The following is a 12,221-nucleotide window of genomic DNA, read 5'->3' as shown; positions in this document are numbered from 1 at the left end:
GAGCTATGCACTACGTATGCTGTGCATTAGATCTTCACAATCCAATATAGTAGCCACTAGCCACATGTGGCTATTTTAGGTACAGATAAAATAAAAATGAGTAACAGGCTACATTTCAAGTGTTCATAACAACCACGTGTGGCTAGTGGCTGCCATCTTGTACAGCACAGTTACAGCATTATCATTGCAGGAGGTTCTGTTGGGCGGGCAGCTGTGCACCAGATCATTTACAGGAGGTACAGAGATACAAATATCAGTTATATCTCCCATGATAAAAATGTATTTGTATTAGGGAGGAAGCAAATAATTTGACCTGAGGGAGTCTAGGAGTCCTCTCAGAGTTACCATAGATTTGGATCTTACAAGGTGGTATTTGAATTGGTTAAGACAGGCTTTGGAGGACCGGCTTTACTTGTTATTAGTTATGTGACTTTGGGCCATTGTTATTTGTAAATGGTGGAAATAACTAGGTATGCCTCATAGGACTGCACTGAGGATTAAATAAGCAAGTTAAATATTCAGATTCGTAAATGCTAAGTATAAATGATTGTTTCTAAGATCATGGTGGAAACCACAGTTCTACACCAAATGGTTCATGTAAGCAAAAGTGTAAATGATATGGACTATATATAGTATGATATGAGAAGTTTATATGAGTTTTAGGAAATAAGTAACCCATTGAGGTTAGGGAAAGTGCTTAGGCTTTAGCCTGAGGGCTAACCCAAGATTTTGGTGGTCATGGCTAGAGAGGTGGATTAGGGCTATAGATCAGGGTTTACTAGTCTTGCTCAGGAGTTAGAGTTTTTCCTGCAGTTGATGTGCCAGCTGTTAAGCAAATATGCCTGTTTCAAACCTGCCCTTCTAGGTTCAGCCTTGTGGAGCTGGAACTGGGCACTGGAGTTCACCTTTGCCAAGAGTTTTTATTCAATTCTGCCAATGGGAAGAACTAGAGAGAGGCCAGAAGGTGAGGGGACAGGAGAGGGATTTGGGTGTCACCACAGCCACAAAGCTCAGCTGGCAGTGGCAGGTGGTTCCAGGCTCCAACACTCTTTAGCACCCTGGAGGTTTCATCACACTCCCTCGGAGGTTTCAGCAACTGCTGACAAGTGGCCCCCTCCGATTCCCAGCCCCCGGTTCTACCCGAGGACCGCCCCTGGGAGCTGTGTGCTCTCGCCTCCCTAGTCAGTCTGTAGGGCTTTTCCTCCAAGGTCCAGGCTTGAGTAACCCTGGCTTCTTAAATTTGTTCTCCAGCACTGGGCAAGGGGAATGGGGGTGGCGGGGGCATTGCTGCCTGAATGGTCTGTTAATCTGATGGTCTCATTCTAGTGTTTCAGCTTCTCAGCACCTGTGTAACCGTTTACTTATATTAAATTCTTGTTGCTGAATCAATGGAGTCGCTTCTGTTCTGCTGGGTGCTGGGTGCTGGGTGATACCTTGCTTCATGCCTGGTGGGAGGCTTCGCTCGCACTAGCCCATCTACGTCCTGCTGGGCATCCAAGGACCTTGCTACTCCGTGCCCCAGGGCCAGTCAGCGTTGGGCCAGAGGGCAGACTGTGCAATGGCGATGCCCCAAACCTCTGTTGGTCTGAATTTGAGCACACTACTCAGAATGGGAAGAAACCTATCATTTCAAACATGAGAAAACTGAGATCTGCGGAGCGGAAGTGACTCGTAGTAAGTCCAAGAGCAGATAGAGAGGTAATAACTCCCCTGAATTTTCTGAATACATTTTCTTCCATCAATCTTGAAAACTCCTGAGAATAATTATTTAGGTTTCTATGAGAGAGGGGCAAACCTTAAAAGAAACTAATTATAAATAATAGTAAGAATAAGAAAGTAGAGAAGTTAGACTAAAAAGTGAGAATAATCCAATGGAGAGGATAATTTTTTAAGTTCTTTTGTAAACCAGTAGCTACAGTCGGTTTGGTTCAAGGCTGTCAAGGAGCAATGAACACACGATAGCTCCAGTTAGACCCTTTTTTCCGAAGAGGCCACCTTTCACCTTTTCACACACTGTTTCATTTATTTCCTCAGAAACATCAATTATACTCTATAGGTAAAAGAATAACAGAAACTACTTTTACCTACCAGATAAATGTTTCAGCAGTGACTTACTGCAATAATTATTTCACTATGTTTCTTAATCTTATGGCAAATAGTTGGGGTTCCTTCTCTTTGTCTTTATGGAATTTTGTCTTTGAACTTTTATATATATATAATCCAAATCTTATTATATATATATATATATAATAAGATTTGGATTAGAGGACATTCGCAGTATCTATTTTCAATCTGCATTACTCTATCTAGTCTTAATGTCCATGATGCAGTGATTGGAAAACTGGTGATAAAAAAATTAGTGCAATTGAGTCATATTCTCCATTACCTTCCATTATAAAATCAAATACTAATTTGAACAGAAAAAAAATTTTATTTCAGGGATAATAATCACACTTTAATGTATTAACAAACATATGATATATTTAAATTAGAACACTTCTGCATTAAGAATCATACTCAAGCTACGATAAAAGTTACTAGCATACAAAATTTTAAAGTGCCAATTTTAACTTTAATATTTGATGTTTACTTCTCTGGGCACAAGATCAGTGAAGAGGCTGCATTGCATTGCTTTATACTCTAAGACTCCCTCTAGCTCAGGGAAAAAACTAGTAAAAACATGTTTTACTAAATAATACTTTAATACCTAATTATATTTAGTGAAGTTATTCTGTAATTAAAAAACACTTAAATGCACATTATTCATGAGGATATTACAAATTTGTTAAATTGAGATATTCATTAAAACAGACTTATGTAGAAGTCTCTAGCCACATTTTTTAACAAACATGCTGCACCCTTATTTCTATTTTTGAAAATCTACACAAATGTTTTTTTTTTTTAATGCAATCTTTGTGGTTTTGGAGTTACATACAATGATAGTTTATTTCCCATAGGTCTCTGGAAGTCACTCAATAACTAAGAAGAAAGGAAAATAGGCCCTGGGTTATTAATATATTGGTCAAAATACTTTATCAAAATTTGATACATTTATAAAACTCATTAAAATATTTTCTTCTCCTTTACACAGAGTTGTAAATATCTTGACTATCTTATTTCTAAATCCATAATAGGTTCAAATCTAATCTAAATTACAGAGGAGGCACAAAATTTATTTATTGTGTTATATATTACACTTAAGTACAGTTGAGGCAGAAGAGAATAAACAGTTTTAATCTTTGCCAAGGGCACAACTTCAGTAATATTTTCATTTATACAGTGCACCCTTGCTAATATGGTCTGCTCTGAACCCGTGCTTTGTATGAGAAGAATTGGGAACACCACAGTTCAGGTCTACATATACAGGGTATATTTTTAAGACCTCTGTGTTCGCTACGTGGTACCTCCTTTTCCTTTTGTTTGAAACCCCACAATTTAAGGAGTTTTATCTTCCATTTTCTCCAGCCCTCGACTGCCCAGATCCCTGGACTGTGACCCACAAGCCTCTTCATCACTTAGATACGAAGCTCGCTTCAGTCCAAGCGTCTCTGGGCTCACAGAGGCTGCAGTGCCATGGACACAGCACAGACACTACCCTGGAGAGGGAGCAGGTGGGTGAGGTTCCAGCCGTCATCCGTCCAGTGATAACTGGGAGTCCTTCCGGTTTCTGGAATAGGTCCATGAAAGGTGGTGAAGTGACTAGTGGGATTTTTGCAGGGAGGCAGCTGGTTTATCTTTTCTTCGTGAATTGAACACTATAATGACAAGTGAACGTTCAACAGGGTGGATTTCCTGAAGAAGAGTCATCTTTATTTCAGAAAGGATATTTGTTGCTCTTTTCAAAACCATACTCATGTTTTGTATTAATATAAAAAATACAGGAATAATGAATTACAGTGGTCAAAATTAAAACTAATGCATTATTTGAAGACTGTAGGCCTTTTAAAGTACAATACGTGAGTAATTTTAGTAAGAATTCTTTTTCTACTCTAAAATAACAAAATGGGGGATTTCTCATTTTTTTTCTAAATCAACAATGTTGAGTAGCTGGGAGTATACAGGAATAGCTAATAGCATAGATATTTAAAATATACTACAGTTTCAAAACAGTAAAAATGCATGAAATAATACTACTCAATGGTACACTTAAAATTAAAATTCACACTTCACTATTTCCCTGGATGTTCTCGTGTTCACTTTTACCCTATCTTGAGCATATTTTAGTATGAAATATACATTCTGCAGATGAAGTAGAAATTTTTGACTTTCAAAGTATTTAGAATTACTTCACTGCTTCATCGGTACTGTAAGAAATTGCGCAGCAGTGTTGGCAGCTGGAGCTGTGGGATGAGATGCAGTCTGGGTTTTCCTATGTAGTTCCTGATACGGAGTCGGCAGAGTTGGCAAAGAGAGCTCGGAGTGGCTATAAAAGGCACAGAAGTGTTTGTTAAAATCAACAAGAATTTCTGTATGGTGTAGGGTAAATGAAATGAAACCATAAAGAAGACCACAGTGACTTGCAGTAAACTAGGGCAATAAGAACACTAGACTAGGGAAATTTATATAAGCATTTTGATTGCTTTTTATGTATAAGATCTTATAGTTGAGACATATTCCATGCTCCATCTTCAGGCTTATGAAATTCTTGTTGCACTTAAAGCTTTGGAAATAAATTCTGCTTTCTCAAGGATATATATATCAAAAGCCCCAAGAAGTGTTATGCACTGAAGGGGGAATTCTTTAATTTTATTTTTTCTCAAGTTAAGTTTACTATTTAAGCCAAAGCAAATTTTATTATCGTATCTGTACCAGGCCTAAGAAATTCTGTTTTAGAACAAGTTTTAAGTGTGAAAATATTTCCTGATGTTTCTATAAGTCGTTGTAGAAGGTGCATGCCCTTATAAAATAGGGCATGTTTCCAAATATTTATTAGCCTATATCAAACAGAATTACATACAATTAACTGTCAAACAATATATTTAACTTAACCAATGGAGCAAAAAGTTTAAAAAACATGAAAATAAGAAAATTAAGATCATCATGGTATCTTCTTTACAGACAGAACCTGTACCTACTTTCATAAAAAATATTCCAAATGTTATGCTGTTATTATTTAAAAAGCGAACAGAAAGTCTTTACATTTCATCTATTTAGACAAATGTACTTTTGTGTTTTTAAATGCCCACATGTCTTATTCTTACCTTCTTGCTGAAGCAGTAGTCTTTCCACCAAACTGCTGGAAGTAGCTACATCTATGGGTCGTAGAAGCTCCATATTTTTGGCATTGATATCTGCTCCAAATTCTAGCAGTAAGCTTATAATTTCCATACTGGATTGTTGAGCAGCAGCATGTAGTGGTGTGTCCCAATATCTGCCTTTTTGTACATCAGCACCTACATGTAAACAAGAAATGATGATAAATACAAACAAAAATTGTTAGGCAAGTCACTTAGCTCAGGGAGAAAGGTGTGACAAACAAGATCTCAACTCTATCTGTAGTTAGCTATTTCTTTTTGCATGTGTATATACATACACACACACACACATATATATATATGCTTCATGTATATAATATATTAAATCTTAAAACTTGGTACATCATGACGGAGAGTACACACATTATATTTGCTAATACTTTCTCTATGGTTGAAAGATCTCATAATAAAAAATATTTTAAATGTTTTAAGTTGTTCCAAAACTAATCATATTAACTAGAATTATAATCAGTGCATAATTAGGTTCACTCATATCTGTATTCATCTTGAGTGATAGGTCTTAGGATTATTCAAGAGCTTATTGCTCTTATTCTTTTTATTTACTTCAAGGCAAGAGAGCTCTCTTGTTTTTTGGAAAACTCATGAATTTAGACATGTAAGTTATTAAGGTAAAATACGTACAGACGTTTCTGTCATTTCTTACTCATGTACTTTAAGTCAAAATTTTAAAGGCACTGAGCCTCTTAAGTGGATAAGGCACATTATTTTCGTGCATACAAAATAAATTTTTAAAAATATGCTTACATTAAAAAAAGCTTTGCCTGTTAAATTTCCTATTGCCTAGTCATTTTACCTTCGTGTGTGCCCTGGCACAAGGCGGTCATTCGATGCATGCGCAGTGAGTAAGTGCCGTTTAATATTGGGAAGAAGAACCATCCCATTTCCCAGTGCACAAACGGTCACAACAAGAAGCGTCAATAAAGATGCATTCATCCTTTTCAGCGCTCCTTTCTGACACTGTCAGTGAGACTGCTGATGTTCATAAGAAGCAGCACATTTTAGGAGTCCCTCGATGGCCTTCCTGCTACTTCCCAGTTTCAACAGTATGATCGTTTTCGATATTTGTAAACCAAATATAAAATGTGTAGTGGGAGAATCATATCCCATCACAAAATCTCCGTAGCGAAGCCGTAGGCTCTGTTGGTCTTGTCGGTTTAATGGGGGAGCAGAGCCCGAGAATAACAGTCCGCCAGTTCTAATGATACTTTCTCAATACCTTTTTAGCCAGTATGAAATATGAAAGAATAGTATTCCTAGCAAAGTAAAGAAAGGTGATAAAAAGTGAACTCTTCTATTTATATGGATTTAGGGGAGAGCATAGCCAGAAAATGACAATCTGCCAGTGATGACGAGCAGAGCTCACGTTTGAGAGTCTTGAAGACTCACTGGGAATGACGCAGTGGATGCAGACGCTGACAGCAAGAAGTTCATAATTGAGCAAAGACAATGGCAGTGACTCGTAGAGGGGTCACTAAAATATATATGTCAATATGTATCAGAGGCCGCATGGTTGTAATAAACAAAAGCATAGAAATCCATTTACTCCTTGTCCATATATTTTAAGCATCTAGCATGTGAGAGGCGCTGTGCTGGAGAAAAGACATGATTGGAGGGAGACAGAATCCATATCCCAGTAGAGCTGCAGTCCTACAGTGGGAGGCCACGATGGTCTCAGAAGACACGGAAGAGTCTCTCAGAGGCTGAAGCTGAACTTTGACAGACTGGTTTGTATCAAGTAAGTGGAAAAAGACCTTAAGTCTTTCAGGGAAGTGGGACAGGACAAGGTCTGGGAAAGTCCTTATAGTTGGTATATACCTCAGGGTAAGGTTGTCTGAGCAGTTACTGTCCCTAAAATTTCTTTTGATGGATATGCTCACAGATAGAGACATAATTGGCAATATTATATGCAGTGTTGAGGATCTTAATTTTATGACCTTTTATAAATAGCGCTTTTGTAGCTTTGAGGTGCAGAAGTGGAATTATCAAGAATGAGGTTCCTTTTCCTTGGTTATATATCTATATGTGACAATGCTTAGTACAAGAACATTTTCAGCAATGAGATAGAATTTTTAAAGCAGCATATTTACAGAAATAAATATGGACCTGAATAATTGCTTGTGTGTGTGTGTGTGTGTGTGTGTGTGTGTGGACAGAATGGAGGATGTTTTAAAGAAAATTACCGGCATAAAGAAGCTTCTGGATGCAATGGAATTCCTGTGACATACAAGCCACATACAGAGGAGTTCCCAAATGAGGAATGTCTTGGTCAACATCGATGCCCCAGGATATCAGTATTTCTAGGCATTCATGGTGACCTGCCAACACAAAGTCGAGATGAGCTTACTTTCTCTGACGCTCATCGCTCCGCACACTCACCTCGCCTCATGCTTCCCCTGCAGCGTTATTCACTGCAAAGCAAGCAAGAACATGCAAGTCGCTGAAGGGACTTTCTCCCCTTGTCACGTCATACCACAGCTAGGTCACCTTTACTGGCGGCCTCATGAGTGGGGGAAGGGAGGCAGGACTCCAGCTGGGGCTTGGCGCCGTATTCCAAAAGAAGTTCTGTGCAGCTGGTGCTGCCTTGTGAGCAGGCATTAAACAAAGGGGTCACGCCGTCGATCGTGACTGCATTCACCTAGAGCGGGCCGGAAACTAACAGTGAGACTCACAGTCATGTGTGATTGACTGTTAGGCATTTAAACAAGTCATGTGATCTTCTCACAGACCTGCGGAACTGTGTGCAGTAAATATGACAAAGTCTATTTAGCTCCTGCATGTCAATCTGCAAAGCTTTAACACGTCTAGAGATAAATAGGAATGTGAGGTGGTAGATACTCACAAGAGTGGGCATGCAGCTAGTAAAAATCCTGAAAATTATGCTCAAGAATGGAATAAACCAAAGCAAATTCAATGGCTACATACGTACTTTTCAGTTAGAAAAAAACGTCAAGTGTAATGGTGATGGAAGTGATAAAGCCACTTTATTGATGGCAGTTCTAACTGGGAAACTCAGAAATTCTACTTCTGAGAATTTATCTAAAGAAAATCATCCAAAATATGTTCAAATGTTATAGGCATAAAGTTGTTCATCTCTTGCTACTTAGAATCGTGAATGCAGGAAATAACCTAAAGAACACTCACATTATGCAGCAAAATATCCAGTTTTGCAGTGATTGGGGACCCTGCTCATATTGCCCTGAAAAGGCTGAGGCAGTTTGGAAGATTTATTTTCAGTCTGCTATTTTTGAAAAGTACTAAGAAGGAAAGAAAAGCAAAGTGAAAACTTTGTTTGATTCTCTTAACTCATAGACGTGAATTGTCGATGATTTTAGCACATACTCACATTAGCTCCAGCTTGCAGAAGTGTCCTGGCACACGCCACGTGATCTCCAAGGCAGGCTTCGTGCAGCGGGGTGACATGGTCTATGGTTACTGCATTCACATTATAACCCTAAATATGACATACATCATTTTGAAAGGTGTGCAAGAAGTCATATAAAATCATCTCTGTAAATGTCACTAGAGAGTGACATAAAAGATCAAAGTTTATGTTTAGCAGGTTTAAGTTTAGCAGAAAAGTCCAACTCGAATGCCATATCAGATCAATTGTCAAAATTCCTAAGCCCCATTATCAAAACATCACTGATACCTAAACCCAAGTACTACTTTAGGTGTTTTGTTGAATAGATTCTGAATGTTTTCTTTCCTTTTTTTTTTTTGGTCTTTATGAATTTCTTTGGTTGTTACTATTATTTTGTTTTTTAAAACTAAAGACTATTTGTAGGCTGGGTCATTGGTTTTGATTTGGGCTATAAAATTACAGGTAAACCCAAACTGGAGGAAAAACACTCTTGTGGTAAGCTGCTGTGTGAGTTTTTGAGTTTTTGTCACTAAATAGGGATGACTAGGGTCCATAGTAGTGGTTAAGAGCTCTGACTATGGAGTCACCAAGACTTGGGTTTGAATTCTTGTTCCATAATGTAGTCATTGTTTTAATTTGGAAGAGCACATTAGCCTCTAAATTCTAGGGTTATTTTGAGGAGTAAATGAGGTGATACTTTTATTACTCAACCAAAACTAAATAAACACTTAAAATTTTTTTATTTCAATTAAGCTAATGGTATCTGATTACAGTAATTAAATACCATGAGGATATGAGATTTTTTTTTTGCCTTCTTGCTAGTCTCGGTAATTCATTGTCTGCTGACAATCACTCTGAGCACCGTAATAGGGCAATTTTTGTGGCTAAGTCCCCATAGCATATTATAGATTACCGTTATCTGTAATACCAGAATCTTAAAATTGTAAGGAATCTTAAGATGAAGGCAAGAACATAATCACCCCAAATTTTTAAGATCCCTTAGATTATCCTTTCACAGGTTCTGAATTGTCTTGCCAGCAGTCAGACTCAGAGAGCTGAGCCTACCAGCCGCACAGGTGACCAGGGGCCTGAGTGTCCGGGAAGGTGGCCAGGCCTTTCCTTTCCCGCAGGGCCTGACTTTCTGGCTGGCCTGTCAGGGGGTATGAGCTACGTATTGAGAAATATCCTCAGACTGCTCTCTTCTCCAGGAACTGCAGAGGTGGAAATTACCGGCCTTCTTGCAGGGTTTTTTTTGTTTTCATCAAGTGATGAGCAAATAGTCACCTCGTTATCACAGAAATGGAGTCCCTCAAGCAGCATCTGTCCTACATGTTCTCTTTACAGATGAGAACACAGAGGGGCAGCCAGGTTAAGTGCCCGCCTGGAATCTAGGTCCCCTGAGTCTTGGGTGTGCTGCTTAAACTGGGCACCACTACCCAGCCTTCCCTCAGAGCCGTGTGGGAAAACTGCTTTGACCTCCACACTGGGAAGCATGGGAGTGGCAACCTCCAGGCCCAGGTGTTCATTTCAGTCACATCAGAAACATTTGAAAATGTGCAGGCCAAGCTGAGCTGTTTCCACTTCAACAAGGAAGCTTTTCCATTTTCCTTTTGGTGAGTCTGATAGGCAGGCAGGTGTAGAAAGGCTGCTGTGTGGCTCTCCTAGTAATTCCTCATAATATACTCAGATAACACCGGGGAGAAGGCGTTGCTTGTCAGCTGCTCTGATTACCCTTGCTTGGCTATTGTATGACTGAGTAAAGTCTGCAGGTAGGTATACATATTGTACAGAGTCATATTTAAAATTAGCGAATATTACATACATACAATTACTTCATCAATGTGTCTCTCAGTGAACAAATATGCTATATGAGAAATTTGAAATACAGGACTAACAACACACCAAAACACTTAGAAGTTTCAAAGGTAGACGAGAAACTAGGAACTGGACTGACATATGAGTGAAAATAAAGACTAGTAAAATTGATTAAGCAGTTTCATTATTTTTGAGTTGATTACTTTGGACAGTCAATGTGCTCTGCTCATGGGACAGGGGCATATTTTAAGGTATATGTAACATTTTACCTGTGATAATAATGTTCTCAGAGCAAGAAGACGCCCTTGACTTGCGGCTTCATGTAGTGGCGAGCGATCTGCCCAGGAACCTGTCAGAAGAGGAAGAAATAAAAACCTGTGAGTTGAAGTAAGCCCTGATAGGTACAGTCAGTCCCCGTCACAGACACACTTTCCTGGCTCGCAGTTCAGCAAGGTGACCAAGATACTTACACATAAACCAGGAACTCCGATTCTTGTCTCAAGGATCCAGACCGGCAGTGTCCGAGTCCGGAGGGCCCGAACGTGACCCATCCCGGACCTACTCTGCCTTCTGAATCATCCTCCAAAGAAGAGGATGAGTAAGGTGATTGGATCTGCCGCACACACAACTCTTTTTCATGGTTTTTCAGACAGAACCCAGAAGAACTATTTTTGTGCACTTTGATCGGGGGCAGCAGCTGGAACCCTGCACTCCCCCCACCCCGCAGTTCCCCCTGCCCTCTGTGCCCCCAGCCGCCCTGCCCTTACGGTGGCCCTGAGGTGTAAGAGGGCTGCAACACATTGCCAAGGAGGGTGAGTAGCTGGTCCCCAGATCCTGAAACTTGGAACAAGCCGAGTGGTCCCTAGAAAGGGGGTGTCACAGGGTGGTAGGGGCAGGCTGTCAGGTGTGTTGGAAACGGTGCTGACAGTGCCAAGGGCTCACTTGGGTCACTGAGTCTCTATGTCAGTGGGTGGTGGGTGGTGCCACTGAGCCTCCCACCCTGTGACCTGGTGGCAAAAGCACTGACCTGTCGTGCCGCCAGGCCCCCTCTGGTAGCATGCCACCCCGTGAGAAGGTCACGCCCTCCCAGGTGGAAATCCCCTGCCTTCCCCGCCAGCCCCCGAGCTCTCAGCATCCCCTCAAGACATAGCCTGCCTGCCGTCCACCCGGGCGGTTTTATCAGATGCTGGGTGGTGTGCAGTTATTTCTGTAATTTAAACAGTATCAGCATTGTTGGCTGTATTTAATGACATGAGAGATCATGTTGGAGGTTTTTAAATGATTAAATATGCAGATTATGCAAATCAGAAAAACAAGCGTATAAAGGGCATCGTTGGCTGATAAAGCAGTCCTGACCAGAGAAAAAATCTTCCCAGTGTGCTACGGTGAGGTGTGCTGGCATCTGTCCCCTGGTCACCGCTCTCCCCTTTTTTGGATCCACTTTTCTCTTTATTAAGTAAGCCCCGAGAAAGGTGGGCAGTCAGTCCATGGGAGGAGCAAGTCGTGGTCCGTGCCCGCCGTGGACAACGCGTTTGTTCACCTGGCTTCTGCTTCCCGGACGCCCAAGCAGCCCCACCCCGTTCGCTTCCCTGCACTTCCTTCGAATGTCGGGAGTTCGTCTGGTGACGTGAGGAGCAAGGGACGCTGTCATGTTCCTGTGTCCGTTTTAAACTAAATCTTCACCCTTATTTCTCCCTTTCAAAATCTGAAGTTCGGCAACTGAAAATTCCCATTCAGATATATTTGATGTTAAATATCTTACCTTTCAA

The 12,221-nt window shown here is 40.3% G+C and overlaps 1 protein-coding gene across 5 annotated transcripts in view; it reads right to left on the bottom strand.

Moving 5' to 3' along the window:
- Positions 1 to 2,888: 2,888 nt before the first annotated feature.
- Positions 2,889 to 12,221, bottom strand: part of ASB5 (ankyrin repeat and SOCS box containing 5) — a 31,117-nt gene continuing 21,784 nt past the window's right edge. For 4 of the 5 annotated variants that reach the window (XM_017669573.3, XM_073219208.1, XM_017669571.3 and 1 more), the window contains 6 exons: positions 10,722 to 10,801; positions 8,620 to 8,727; positions 7,761 to 7,911; positions 7,457 to 7,591; positions 5,202 to 5,393; positions 2,889 to 4,423 (listed from right to left, as the gene is read on the bottom strand). In XM_017669573.3, the coding sequence (XP_017525062.3) occupies positions 4,296 to 4,423; positions 5,202 to 5,393; positions 7,457 to 7,591; positions 7,761 to 7,911; positions 8,620 to 8,727; positions 10,722 to 10,801 (794 nt within the window). In that variant the 3' untranslated portion in view covers positions 2,889 to 4,295. The remainder of the gene's footprint in view (positions 4,424 to 5,201; positions 5,394 to 7,456; positions 7,592 to 7,760; positions 7,912 to 8,619; positions 8,728 to 10,721; positions 10,802 to 12,221) is intronic. The other variant, XM_073219207.1, reaches the window with a different exon arrangement.

Source organism: Manis javanica, chromosome 12 (genome assembly GCF_040802235.1).
Source record: "Manis javanica isolate MJ-LG chromosome 12, MJ_LKY, whole genome shotgun sequence".
NCBI classification, from domain to species: domain Eukaryota; kingdom Metazoa; phylum Chordata; class Mammalia; order Pholidota; family Manidae; genus Manis; species Manis javanica.
This window is presented reverse-complemented; position numbering and strand designations above follow the sequence as displayed.